Here is a 15,543-nt window from a genome sequence, read left to right as displayed (position 1 = left end):
GGCAGTTTGTGAAGATGTATAAAAAGAAACAAGAAGAAGGATGGATAGACAGGAAGGATAGACAGAAATGACAGATGGGAAGGACAGGCAAGTGCAAAATCAATTACACATCAGTTTGTAATGTGATATTCAAATTAGACATTTTAAACCTTATATATTATTCATATTTAATTTTTTCATTTAATGCCCCTGAAATGCCATTTTATGTTTTTTATAATTCCTTCTCCTTATTAAAACAAAACTTCTTTAAAGTATGTAATCAAGTAAAAAAAACTTATTTTTAATAGACAAAGCAATCATTTCCACAAAATAGTTATAGTCACACTTTCTACTAATTTTACATCAGAAGAATTATAAAAAAATCAAAATAAGAGCAAAATTCAATTATCTGAAACAGCAAATTGTCAGTCATAAGCCCACAGTGCTTTCAAGTGGAAGTTCAACACTATGGTCTACCTCCAGTTGCTACAGTATTTAATGTCAAAGAGAAAACAAGATCTCAACAGTGGCTGCAACAGTTAAAAAAAATCTCCACCTCCACAAACTCAAATTGAATTTCAGGACTTACCTGCTATTACATTTACACTACAAGTTCCGCAAATCTTTCTTATTCAACAGAAGAGTGAAAGAACATCTTAATTCTGACCAGGCTGTTGGATATTTGTGAGTTATAATTTCTATTAAGCACAGTGGACTTACAATATGTGGTGTTGTAAGGTTAACACAAAACTTTGAATTGAAAGCACCAATTCCTGACCTGAAATTGGGTGTTATACAGATACCTTCTAATTTACCTATCCAGTCCCCATTTCTCAAAGATTACAGAGTCAGGACTCAGATGAATCCAAGGCTTTCAAGGTTTCATTCCAGTGTAATACCTGGCCCAATTCCTGAATTAAGGTTGAATCTAAATGTGGTAAGCAAGCCCTTCTCCAGAAAGGAGAACCTTATTTTGGTTTATTAGGATTTATTGCTACAGTGACAACTCAATTCCAACCAAAATCCTCAAAATAAGTGCCAAAATAAAGCAGATTAACAAATTAGCTTATTTGCACCCACTGCACTGTAACCAGGGTTGCCAGAACCCATAATTCACACCTCCCCATTTTCTGCTCCAGCATCCACAACTATCTGAGCAAGCCATGAAACATCACTCTATAACTTAGGTGTTGGATAGAAACTCAGATGTGCTTTATCACAGTTATGGCAACAAAACAGATCCTCCTTTTGCAGAGCTTTTTCAAAGTCTCTCTATTGCATTTCTTTAATCTGCAAAGAGGATTAAAATACCTTTCAGTATTTTTTGAGTAATCCACCAAGCATCATTCTTGGCCAGGTAATTTCTGCCTTGAAACTAATCAATCTTAAAATTGAGTGTTATGTCAAAATCTCACTAAAAGCACCAAGGTTTTTTTGCTAACTCTAAGTCCTCCACCTCCTTTTTAACTGAATCCAAGGCAAAAGATATGTGAATAAAGGTCATTAATTATGGTGAGAAAGTGCAGAAAGATAATAGCCAAGATATTATTTTTAACACCTTCATCTTTTTTTGTACTGAGGAAATAAACCCAGGCTTGCTACAGCCAATTAAAATCCCTGTGCAGAGCACTGAAAAGAGTGTGCAAAAGAAAAAGATAGATGTGCTGGAACCACACAGCAAATGAAAGTTTAAGAAAAGTCATGCAACACAGAATGATAGGAAGATGATATATAGCTACCTATTTTTAGGATTTAAAAAAAAGGTCTACAGTGTTTCAGTTGGTTTATTTAGAGATCCAGTATGTCCATAGCTAAAACTGCAGGTGATGCAGTATCCCATCACAGAAGCCCTATGTCTGATTATGTGCCAACTCATATTAATTGGTGCTATGGTAACTCCTAAAAGTTTCAATCCTGGCAAGACACCTTCATTTCTGGTTTCATAAAAATACAATATAAAAACAATTACAGTATTAGGAATAAAAGATGTCTCAAAGGAATCCAAATAGAAATGCAAAACAAAAGGAGAGAAGAAAGGTAATGAGATAGTATAGACTGTATGATAAAACTGCCTGGTCTCAGCATAGTGGAAATTTAATCACTGAAGAAATGTGCAGGTACATATCTTTGAACAAAGAGAATTTTAATGAAGGAGAATACTGTGATAATACCAAGGATGTTTAAAGTACAGAGGTGAAGTGTGGAGCCGACAGCAGCAGCATCACAGGTCAATCAGAGAGAGACCTTGACTCCTCTGTATTGAATGAAAGCCAACAAATTAAGGAGCAAATACAGAGAGCACTGAAGTAAAAAGCAGGACTCTGTATTTGATGTTACAGGGAATCAATGTTGTGGATACTGGACCCCAGCAAAGGAAAATTGTTTCATGAAAGCTAGAAGAGGAACAGGAGCATCACTAAAGCAAAAGCGAGATCGATACGAAGCAGAAAAGCTGCACAGGCCCAAATGTACATGGAGGCTGAATCACATCACCATACAGAAACCACAGAGAGACAACCTGCATGACTCTGCCCATGCTACTCCAGCTACATCAGGATTTCACCTGCTGAACTGGCATCTTGCTGTTGTCCAGAACACAATTCATGTTAAAAATTTAGGGCAATAAATGCCTCCCCTATATAGCAGAGTGCTACAAGCAGAAAAGGTTTTAAGAGATTATTAGAAAACTTCACACTAATGGATTACTGCTGACTTCCACAAATGTCCAGTCAAGACATTGCTGGAAAACTACTTTCTATGGACAAGGTCCATATAAATGGTGATTATTAAGAAGAACGAGACCAGCATAAGGTGCTTGCTTTAAACTTTTGACCATTTTAGAAACACTGTACACAAGAAATCCTTGAGGTCTTAAAAAATTTAAGTTTGGGGAGAAATTTATGAACAAGTTTGCAACCATTTGTATCTAATGAGTCAGAAGAACTGAATTCAATTTTTAAGAGACTAAAGAAAAAAGACATTTCTTGTGAACAAGAAGATACTGGCAAAAGAATAACACAGTGTTTTACCAATACTATAGTTTAAAACCATCAAGAACCTTGCACCTCTGTTGATAGCAAGAACAACCCAAGATAAACACTGCCTCAAGTATTGCCCTTTTGCCCATTATACTTTAAGAAAAAACATAAAGAGCCTATGTAGCCATCCCTCAAATCCATGAGGGACGGCTACATAAGTGATAATTACAGATTATATTTTAAATTCTCCTTTCCTGCTTTTTGGCACTGCAGTCCAGACACTTAACTTTCAAATGACACTGAGTACTGAAATACTAGTCCAGACAAATAGGACACTTTATTTAAATACAACAGGAAAACTCTGGCTGCTCTATTTAATTTAAAATCTTCACAGCCCTCCCTAGAACAGGTTTGGGTTTATTTTTCTTTTTATAACATTCATTTCTAGCCACACAGAATCCTTTTCACATTAATTTGAAATTGCCTTGCTATTTGATAAATTTTAAACATACTAATCAAGCTTCATTTTAAAAAGACTTCTCCCCTCAATATCTACCTGCTGGTTTATCACTGCATCTATCTATGGTATATCTAATCTATATCTTTTCTCTCTTCTCCATTTAAGTTTTGTATTTTAGAATTCCATTTATAACACTAAGTTTAAGGCACTCTGTTATAAAGCTGGACAAAATAGATTGAGACAGAGCTGTATCTATATTTAACAAGCAGATTCAATTATAAAGTGAAAAATAAAAGGATACTATGGTTACAAATTTAAAGTACTGTTTAGACCTGACTGCTCTTGCTGCTCAAATTGTAGTGCTCCAACTTGTAAACATTTTCAAAATCACCTTCTAGAAATTGAAATAAAAGCCTATCTTATGTAATTATGAATTTCTCGTGAGTTATACTAGGCTATTCCAGTTTACCTGTAGAAAACAAAACAGTAGCAAATAAACTGAGATACTACATTCTGGAGTTTTATAATCACACCAGCTAAAGAATGAATTATAAGAGTTTAGCCAACATTTGTCTGAGAGGAATTACTGCAGCAGCAGGTGTGGGAAGTTACAGGAAAATAACTAGTTCTAAGCCCAGAAAGCCACATGGGATTGCTGCCCTCCAAATGATATCTCCAACTATTGGCACATGTCCTTTCTCCACAGACAACCAACCAATACATACTCTGCAAGTTTTATAGGAGAGTGCTAGAAAAATTAATTTTTCATCTTGGTAATAATACTTGCTGCTTTTGGAAGTTTGGGGGGTTTTGGAAAGTTTTTTAATACATTTAATACATTTAATTCATTTTTGGGGATGAGATCCATAATTAACTAACACTATGCCTTTCCTTTCTGCTTAATAGCTGATGTTTTGTGACTGGTAAATGCAATAACAAGCATTAAACAATGGGTGAAACTGATTTTTCCAGCTCAAAAAGTCCCATTTGTTCACTGCAATGGTCACACAGTGAGGTTCTCACAAAGGCTTTTGACATAACCAAATCACCAGAGAAAATATCTCAGACCTTATAATACAATTCCAAAGAGAGGCATGAACTGATGGAAGGGAACTCTCTGTGAAAGACATGTCTGATCTATATTTCTGATTCCAGAACATTTTGTCTTTGAGCCACACAGCTGCAGACCTTAGCAAAACAGTGCAAGACTACTGGAAGAAGCTCTCTGCTCAATGAATCTGGGGGCTAAACTCAGGGTGATTCAAGATAAACTTAAGAGTATGATTCAATGAGGCAGAACACAGGACAACCAAAAAGAAAAGCAAGGAAAAGATACCTAAACACCCTGATAAATTATTTTGTCAAATCAACAGATGCAATCTTTTGATAGCTTTTAACAGACTTCCTGCTTCCTAATACTATATTACTTTTAAGTTAAATTGACATTATTGAGTAAAAAACACACCTTAAAGACCAGTGTTCATTTAGTTCTCTTAATGCGCATTTCACATATTGTCAGTGACTGACATCAATACAGACATCTCAAATATACAAATAAAGCTGCATGCACAGGACCAACAGCAGCAGTGTTAGGTTGTTTATCTGTACTCTGACATATTTTGCTGCCCTGGCAGGCTCCTCACTAATCTCTCCATATGCCAAACTAACACAGTTCCCTGGGTTGCAGCACAATGTCTCCCTCAGTGCTCCTCACCACCATACAATTCTAAACACCTACATTTCTGTGTGTCTGCTGGGTCACCATTTCTACCTCTGTACCTTGATTCTGAATATCCCATCACAGAGTACTCAGTCAGCCTGGGTCTGGTATGATATCCCAAATAAATCAAATGTGTGTATTACAACAGTACATTTCCAGGTCTACTTTTTACTTCCCTGACATCTACCTTTTAATTTTCTGCAACAGGTGTATTCTCTGCTAGTCAAAATCCTCCAGTTAAATTATTTATAAACTTCATCTATTTTCTTTAGAAAATATTCAAGATTTCCAGCTCAAAAAGAGAAACTATATGTCCAGCTCCTCAAACACATTCAATCACAAGTGAATCAAAATTGTTCTTTTCTGTTAAATCCAGATATTTGTGTATAAAGCATGCAGACAAATGATCTTCAGCAGTACATGTTGCAATGGACTCTGGCATGAGTTTTCACATGACTGACAAGTATTTACACAAATAATGGATGTATAAAGATATTGAGAATCTTAGATGAGTCTGGTTCCCACTGAACTCAGAATTACAACCAGGTACTACATGTTTACAGCAATTCATCTCTGTGCTGTACAAAGTGGACACAGACAACAAAACCTCACCTTAGCACCTGCTGGGATTTAACTAACAAAGTCAATTAGTTACAAAATATTTTCTTAGAATAAACTGAAAGATAACATTTTATGCCTCTCTTCTGCTAGGTAACACAGAAAAAAGACTTTTGAAGAGTCTGTTGTCTGTGAGGTAACATAGTCAAATGGCTGACAAGGAAACAGTTGAGTTCTTTACCTTTCTGTTTTGTTAATGAGGCTCCGTATCTGGGCTGCTGCGGCATTTATAAGAGCAGAGACACGAGAATCCCTTGACTGTATCTTACTTATAAGATATTCTCTGTAAGAAAACCTTTTACTCAGATGATATTTCTTGCAAGCTTGCAAAAAATCCATTAGCTCTTCAATGTCACCCTACAGGAAAGAATATGAACAAATGTGAACATTTAATTAGATGTAACACTAATTTTGGCTAACACCTGTGAGTGTCAGAGCAGATTTGTCATTAATAGGGCAAAGTTCAAAAACTCCTCCAAGTGGGAAATAATAAGCTTGTATCAACTAAACTCTAATGATCACATCAAATGACTATGGTTATTTCAACAACAACAACAACAACAACAAAAAAAAAAAAAAAAAAAAAAAAAAGAGAGAAAAGTTCAGAGCTTTTGGCCTAACAGTTAGTGCATGTCCTAAGTGCCCTGAGTTAACAGGTGATCAGATCTGATTTGATCAGATATTCACTATTACATACTATTACATACACATGCAACCTTGCCAGTGTTAGCAGAACTGTTCTTTACAATGAACTGTATAACTACATAAAGGGGCACAGCTTCAAAGGTGTCTATAAGTTGGCTTCAAAGCCAACTCTTCCATGTACGTAGGTACAGCATAGGGAAAGCCAAGCCCACTGCACACAGGCTGGCTTAGAAGTTCCCCCTTCCAACAGTGGCAAACAGGAAGGGTTTAAATACCTACAGATGGGTGTGGGCAGAGACCAGAGTTAGACACACAGTGCTTTATAGCAGACATTCTGCCAGCATAAATGGCCAAGGTCTGCTCGTTACCTGACCCGTGTCTGAGCAGCCAAAACAGTCAAACCTTTTTTCACTTGCTCTACCTCTTTGATCTAGATGCTTAACTATCTTCTGCACAAAGTGCTTGCTGCATCTCCCTCTGACAGTGGGCCATGTGTAGCTCCTGTATACAAGGTTGTGCATCAGGTTTTAGGAGTGGGCCTTACATGCTCTGACACCTACTTCCCAGATACTGTTTTTTTAACCTCCTCCCTCAACTCCCTCAACCTACAGGACCACAACAATCATACTCTTCCTCAAGAAGCAGCCAGAAGAAAAATGCCCAGAACTTTTGTAATCCAGAGCACTAACTTTCAACACAAAGGGAGTAAAAACAACAAAACAAAAAAAAGCAAACCATGAGGAAATAACTTCAGCTACTCTATTGCAAGAGGCTTAAAATGTAGATGAAAGCAAAACTTAAATCCTGAACATACTCTCCATCAGCACCCCTTGATAACAGAACCTGGAGATACTCAACCTCTCTAAGTACATAATCATGGTACTTCAGACACACCACAATTTCAATAATGTACATATTTAGACTGGGGAGCTCAGTACATCTTCTGAAGTATATAAGACCACTTGGTGCCTAGGGGGTTTTGAACATGTGAATATACATCAAGATTACAGTTGTGTAGATGTCTAGATGTGCATAATGAATGCATTATAATCTTTTAAAATACTTTCTACAAAAGCTTGTTATGAAAGTGATAACATTAATCCTGAAACAATTCTCAAAAGTTACTGCAGGTTTATATTCTGTCTTTAGGTTAGGAATATAGCTATCATCCTATTACCTGTACTTTAGAGTAACCTTCAACTAATGTTTTAGCTGCTTCCACCTTCAGTTCTCCCTTTGAAGTGGCATTTATTATTTGTGTAAAAAAGATGGTATGGAGCTCCTTTCTTTGGGTAACAGCCAGCTCTCTATAAGCCTTTGCAAAATATTCCTCCTTTTTTACGAAAAGGAACCTCTTCAGGCAGTCCTGCTCCAGCCTGTGAAGTTTGTCCAGAAGGCTTCTGCATTCTATAGCAGGCTGCAGAAAAGAAAGAAATAAATGCTTCAGAAGTGATTTTCAGAATTCAACATATTTTAAAATATCAGTGCTACTAGCTCATATAAATTTTATAAATACTTTAGCCACTGTCATTTCAGGTTTATGTGAAGGCTAATATTGAATCAGTGTACGCTTTGTACAGTTTTCACCTGTTGGATGGCAGGGCTGTACAGCTGCCAGTTTCTAATCCAGATATCACTTCCAAGGCATAATAAAGTCCTTTTAAAATTCACAAGTCTTATAAAACATAAATTATATAAAATGCCATGAAATTCAACACAAAGATAATATATTAAATTAATTTTTAGGTTTCACCAATCCTGAAATCCTATTAAAATTAAACAGACTCAGACTCATAACACATACCAGTTAAATAATAATAAATAATTTTAAAAACAACACAAATTAGAAAAAAACCCCTGTTCTACTAAAAATCTCGAGAAGTTTTTTATTATTGGTGACCTACTTTAACCATCAGTTTCTACAAATTAATCCAAGCGCATTGCTTTAGATTTACATTTACAAACCATGGAGTAGTATTAAATGTCAATTACTTTCAAAGCTTCCTTGCCAGAAATATTTCCTCTTAGTTCTCTAGTAAGACTTACATATTCATAGTTTTAATCTCAGATGGCATAAAGTCATTATAGAATCAAAACATACATGTCCCACTGAGCAAAGAATGCTTCTTATGCCAGCAGAGCTACCTAAAAGTCACAGTGTCAGTCTTGTTCTAAATTTCATACCAGTTATCTTGAGGAGAACTGCCCTCTGCACTTCATTTCTCTTTCCCGAGAGACACACTGCAGGCAGCAAATAATTAATCAAAAAGGAATAGAAATTCTATGTCTTGGCTGAGAAGGGGAGGAGGTTCATGCTCTAGTTGTTTCCCACTGCCATCCCTTGGGTGTCAGTACACCTGCTGCCCAGGAGAATGGGCTGAGCCAACCCTCACACTCAGAATGTCCTTCTGCACTGGGGCACATATAAAACCAGGTCCTTCTATAGACAGAAAAGTCAACAGCAATGATAGGATATGGTGAATGCATCAGGACAGATACTGGACTAGCCTTAATTGCTTGCTTGATTCCTACTGTTCAGGATTTTCAGTACTAATCAGACAGCCCCAACACCAATACATTTCATACAAATCAAAGCCACTTTGTGAAAGTATATTTACTGTGAGTTCATACACTGAGTTTCAGTCAGGGCCCTCTCTCTGCAAAGGCAGGACTTATCTCAGTGAGGTGCAGGCTCCTTCTATGTCCAGCTGAAGGAGAAAGCCTCCAGCAGAGTACAGTTCAACTCATCCTTAAGAAGGTGCCCACAAGTATCTCTTCCTTCCCACCTTTTGTGTTTCTAGCACCTCTAGGTGCTAGGTCAGGACAGGCATGGAAAGTTCCACAGAGTCACAATTTAAAATCCACCTGAAATTGGATTTCAGAGAAATTCTACTGGCTCACTAGCCTTGTGCCATTAATTTTATCTATGCCACAGCCTGATAAAGCAAAGTACTTCCTGAGAGCCTCAGCATACTGGAGTACATTTAATGGGTCACACTCTGCAAAAAAAACTTCTCATGTCAAAACTTTAATCATGAATTGTCATAAATGACCTAAACAATTATGGGTATGTGATATGCACATACCACTTGTGATCCAGAAGCAAAGCCCCACCAGTAACAAACTGTACTATTTGTTCCCACCAAGTCACCCTCTTAACAAATATGAAACAACAACTTGGGGCATTTTGGCATTTTAAGCTTACAGAGATGAAATATTCAAAACTTACCAGAATCCTTCCAAGCCACAGGAAGTTGTTAAAAATAATAATAAAGGGTGGGGGGAAATCAGTTTTATTGCAAACATCCAATATACTCAAAAAAATACATGGGAGACTGGAGCATTATAAGGAATCTTACTCTGACTTCAGTTATTTATTTATTACAAAAAGGCTATTTCCAAGAAAAGTCCACTCCTTGCTCTATAATACAGATTGCTCTGCTTGCCTTCACTCATTTCAGAGGGAAATCAGCCCTTGGTTGTGCTTATATTCTAATTTTCTCCAAAAACAGAACATAAATATTGGAAGCGTTTTACCTAGACTGTAAGGTTTATGATGAAGGGAGTTTGTTCTACTCTGAATGCACAAAATTTACCTCAGTGTCTGAAATCTCAGAAAGTGCTGCAGTAAAATACAGTAAATAAAAGTACACCACTTTGCAATAATATAAGTAATTATAAAAAAACTCCAAAACAAAAAGGGTAATGACAAACCTTTGTCTTCAGATGTCATAGATTGTCTTGAGAAAAAATCATTTTCTGGTGAATTAAACACAATTTCTTTTAATAACTACCCTGATTATGATATCTGAATTTCTGAACCCATTTAATTGTAGATCTTTACTCTTCTAGGAGGACAACTAAGCTGTTCTAGCCTAAAAGAGAAAACATCTCCATAAAACTACCAATGATGCAAAATATCTTGGCTTAAAACCAGATTTACCTTTTCATTAATTTTCTTCATTAACTCCTCAGCCTCTTCACTTGCAGCTCGTGCTTTCTGGCATTGAGCCTCCATTGTCTTCCTAGTTTCCAGATTACATTCAGCTGTTAAAGCCACCATCTTCCTTTCATACTCCTCTTGAATCTCTTCCTCCATTGCAAGAAACTGCTTTTTGAAAACTGAACTTATCTTCTTCTCCACATGAGGAAAGAGGCTGTGATTTAAGACCATGTTCTTCAACATCATAGCAATCACCTCCTTACAGATCTGTGTTCGACTGGCCTCCAGATCGGCATCTGCCCGTGTCAGGCTGGCAACCTCCAAACTGCAAAGTAATCAGGACTGTTAGAAACCACAGATTATGGGAAATTTCTGTCAGAAAACAAGATCTTGGTATCTAGAGCATTCAATCTCCAGATTGCATCTAGATTCACTCAATATTGGGTAGTGAAATGGCAGTCAGAGATGTGCAGGAATATCATAGTATATGAGTTTATTAATCATGATAGTAATTATTCATTCAACAACAGGGTGAGTCAACTTCTACTACAGCAACTTTAATTAAGTATGTCCACACTTCCATTTCAGACAGAAAAAGAAAAATCTTTTCTTTACTAATACTCAAAACATTCCCTCAGATAAAAGCCAATAGAAATGTCTGACACCCTCCCGACCAAAAAAAAAAAAAAAGGAACAAAACCAACCTGCTATCTCTGTTGGGAAGCAGATCAAATGGGCACCTGAATAGACTATAAATTTTACTGACTGTAAAATAGTTCTAAACTCACTGACCCATCTAGATTGATACATCACTGTTTCATATTCTTGGCTGGTGTACTCCCTTCTCTGCAGGGAAGAAGGGACAGTTTCAATTTTATGCTAATACAAATAAAATAGCTGGTATCTGTCTCTCATGAACATTAATAGAGTTCTAGAAAAGAGATTAAAACCATATAGAAATACAAGAACTTTTAGAAAATGCGATACGTCGTGTTGCATATAAATCCATTCTCATTTATCTGTAGAGTTAAATTGGAATTATAATTATTCTAATTTCATATACAATGTAACTACTCTAAATTCTACACCTGAACTCAATTTCACACTGGAAAATTCAGTGGATGCTCCTGCATGTCAAATTACATGAATACACAACACTGTATACTTCTGTGTGTGGACCACGTATATACAAATTTCTTTGTGACCTAAAAACATACTTTTAGGGGCTTAAACTCATTCATTTTTTTTGCTTACACTAAATTATTGGCCTAATTTTTCTGCAGAAAAATCTCAGAATAAATTTCAAATCCATAGCAAAGATCTTGGTAAGACTTGCAAGAGAATGGAATGATACTACATTCAGAATTGTATAAGTGAAGATATGCAAATCTAGAAACACTGTGATTTTTGGTCAAACTTTCCTTTCCTTATGAAAGCAAGTAAAGTTTAATTAAAAGTAAACAACTGACATATCATCACTGCCTCCCTGACAGCACAAGAGATGTATTCTCCCCATCCTGAAATTGATGGGGTGGAATTGTTTTCTCACAATGACTCAAACACTTGAAGAGTATTTGGGAGACTGGCTTTGAAATGTAATCATCTACCACAGACTGATTTTCTGTTGCAATTTCTCCACACCACAGAAACACACTGGTGATGGCTGTCCTCATCATGGCAATCTGCTGCAAGGCTGGCTGGTTGGCTGCAGCTGCTAAACCTCCTCTATTTTACCCCCTCTTCTTTATATACAGGAACAGAAATTCCTGCAATTGAAGTACCATGAGCCTGAAACATTTCTCACAGTAACTTGAAGATCCTCTAAGAGCTAATATTTGCTATAATATCCCCAGGGCAACACAAGCATCCAGCTTCTCTGTCCTGTCTACAGATGGACACTGCAGCTGGAGGCACATGGCTTTCTTGGGGAACGTTCATCTACACTCACGGTAAAGTACCTCAGGGCACTGATCCCTGGGCAGAGTCCTTCTTGCTCCAGGAAAGAGGGCAAGTGATGGCAGGATCAAGGTAACAGGATGTGTGTTTTCTCCTAAGTAATTTTGCTTACAGTCTCAGGACTTCTGCTGACACAGCCAGCAATTATCAAGTTGTTTTTGACAACTTGAAAAAAACAGTTGTGTAAATGCACTTAAACAAAAACAAGGAATCAGAGAATGGGAGCTTTTTGCTATATTATTTCTCTAATGACTGTAAGGCAGTTGTAGGGGGCTTTCCTTCATAGATTCACAAATTCATTACTAGCCTGTAAAATCCAAGCCACCAGATTTATTTTTCTTTTTTATTTCCTGCTTTAAGTTCAGCAGCTCTAATTTAATTGAAGCATATTTGTCTTCTGTGAGAAACATCCTGGCTTTTAAGCATCCCCTAACAAAGAACTAAACATTTTAATCAATTGTTCCACTAGGTAATTTCTCCAAAGAATGCCTCATCCTCAGAATTTTATTAGTTACAACTTTCAACTCTCTTTGTTTGCCGGAACAACAAGTTGCTTAGTCATTATTTTTCTGTTCTTCAAGCATACAATGATAGATGGCTGCCCCAGCACCCTCTAACCCTTTCTTACTGAGATGTGAAAGACTGAATTCTTCACCTCTCCTTGGAAATTTACACTTCACAGCTCTACCACATTGTTACATAGTTCATAACACATCATTTATTCCTCATCACAAATACAGGAGTTTTTTAAAGCATGCCTCAAAGAAGATAAAGGCTATTCCTCACCCACTTCCCTGTTATTTTTCCACTCTTCTTCATCAGTGACACCAAGAACGAAAACCAAAATGAAGCACCATCAGAACATTTTCTTTCCCTCAGTCTTCCCACAGCACTTCTTCCTACTTGCTGCAAGTCATTACAGACTCAACCTGATTCCATTTCCAGCAAGATTCCCATGCTCCTTTTCACCCTCAAGAACTACAGTACCCCAGTAACTCCACATGATGTAAAATGCAGGAGGAGCAAGGGTAATAATCACCTGCTGCTGCTGTGTCAGCAAGTGAATAATGAGGCTCCTGGGATCTCAGGTGTATTTAACCTGCAACTCACACTCTTCATTTTCCTGACAGCACACTGGTGAAGAAGGCAATGGAAGGGAAATTTATGAACTGTTCCACCAAACCAAGGGTATCAGCAGAGAGAAAAATCATTACAAGCCATAGCTCTCCCAGGTCACATCTTTGAAGACAGCACCCACACTATCACCTTTTGGCAGTGGCAGCTGAAGAAAGGTTGTGGCTGGCTCCCTTCATCTGATGTGTCCTGCTTCTGGTCTGTGGGCTTCATACAGCAGCCAGCAGAAATGAGGCAAGCTCATCACACAGATCAGAAACCCTGCTTCTGCTTCAAGCTCTTTACTCAAAACAGAGAGGCTGAGGGCAGCCCTTTCATGCTGCTTCACACCAATGGTCAGTAAAGCAGGAATCCTGTACATATAATAAACTGAATGCTTTCATTTGGTTTCATTGAAGTCCCTCAGAAGAACAATATTTACAATCAACCAGATTAAACGTTTCACGCACATAGGGAAAAAAAATTCCAGCCTGACACTCGGTCTCCTCCAGCCAAGGTACATTTAATAATTTGTTTTAAATGCTCTGCACTCTGCTTGCTACAGTAATTGATGTTTAAAAGGTCTTGCCTCACTTCCTGAGCATATTCAGCATCATAGAAACATGAAAGCTAATGAAGTACAGGTAGCTGATGGCAACCTATTGATGAAAAAGTTGAAAGATTTTGTTGGACAAAGCATGCAGAGAAAGGATGAGAACAGTACCGAAAGCAGGTAACACAAAAGGGCAGGGGAGGGAAAGCTGAACTGACACATAGAAAATGAAACTTCAAACAGCAAGTGCAAAGCTTTTTCACTCACTTGAAGAGAAAGAGGTTTTAAAAATCTATTAGAGGGATCTGGAAGGGGAGAATCCCAGATGCCAAACGCAGAGAAGTAGAGAGAGTTCCTGAGCAAGTGATGTCCTCCACAGACCTAATGAAAGAATATAGGAAAGCATCTGAGGTCAGGAAACCAAATATAGTTAATTCAAAAAAAGACAGACCAAAACACAACACACTACAAAAAATTGAAACCTCTCATTAACGACCATGTATTTGTGGCTTTAAGTCTTATTATTCAAATTACTTATTATTCAAATCACAGAGAGAATTTTTGAATAGGAGAACTTACAGCTGCTGAATTTAACAGCCCTAAAAATAACTAATGGCTTTCAAACACATTTTAAAAACTAATTCTGAATTTATAAAGTTAAGAAACTACTGTAATGCAACTTTCTGAAGTCTAAAAGGAAGAGAAGCATTAAACAAATTTCCCTTCGATGACATTTTCTCATGAAAACAGAATGTCATTCTCAGAATGCTCATCTCTCTTCTGCCAATGGAAACTAATTAGTAGCACACGTATTACAAAAGTATCCAGAGCAGAGTGGAGCTCTGTTGTAGCTGTTTCTGTAAAAGTACTGCTTCAAATACACAAGGCTCCTGAAAAGCATGTAATTAAGTAATTTAGAGACATTTGTGGACACTTTGTCTCCACTGTTTCCACTTCAGCAGTGACTCAGAGCCCTAAGGCACAGCAGCTGCACCAACTCGGGATGGAGAGGAGAAAGGAAAGAGGGAAGGACAGACAGACAGACAGACAAGCACCCCAGCACTGTGGCATCCACTCTTACAGCCAGAGCAGCACATGTCCTGTACCCGTGGCACAGTGGGTGACGATGGGACAGCTGCAATGAGGAAAGAAATGGGAGGACAATATCCAGACATTATGGGCTATGTTGCCTTGTCACACTTCAGAGGAGTGAAGATGGAGAAAGAGTCAGACAAGAAGAATCACAAAGAAACCAGTTCCTGCAGTGCTGGCTTTAGTCACAGTAAATAAAGAAAGCCAATTTGAGCGTAATGGGCATTAGTGGTCTTCAAAAGCTGTTGATGTGCTGTTTCACAAATTATCCATTTATTGAGGGATTAGTAATACAGTATCAGTAAACTGGGCTGTCTTTTGGTTTTTTGTCTGTTTAGTCTGTTGTTGTGTTTTCTTGGTGGCTTTTTAAAGAATGTCAATGTGACCCCTCTGTGCAGCCCCATACCTTCCTCCCTTCAACACCTCCCTTCTTTTTCCTTCCTTTGCATTCCATGTTCTTCTGCTGGCTCCAGGCTCAACAGAGGC

At 37.5% G+C, this 15,543-nt stretch overlaps 1 protein-coding gene across 1 annotated transcript in view; it reads right to left on the bottom strand.

Annotated features, from left to right (window-relative positions):
- EVC2 (EvC ciliary complex subunit 2) overlaps positions 1 to 15,543 on the bottom strand; it is a 61,252-nt gene that overhangs the window by 19,207 nt on the left and 26,502 nt on the right. The window contains exons 10-12 of the mRNA XM_058024812.1: positions 10,344 to 10,668; positions 7,578 to 7,817; positions 5,937 to 6,112 (exon numbers count right to left, since the gene is read on the bottom strand). Coding sequence (XP_057880795.1) covers positions 5,937 to 6,112; positions 7,578 to 7,817; positions 10,344 to 10,668 — 741 coding nt within the window. The remainder of the gene's footprint in view (positions 1 to 5,936; positions 6,113 to 7,577; positions 7,818 to 10,343; positions 10,669 to 15,543) is intronic.

The sequence above is a fragment of the Melospiza georgiana genome, chromosome 5 (assembly GCF_028018845.1).
Source record: "Melospiza georgiana isolate bMelGeo1 chromosome 5, bMelGeo1.pri, whole genome shotgun sequence".
NCBI classification, from domain to species: Eukaryota; Metazoa; Chordata; class Aves; order Passeriformes; family Passerellidae; genus Melospiza; species Melospiza georgiana.
This window is presented reverse-complemented; position numbering and strand designations above follow the sequence as displayed.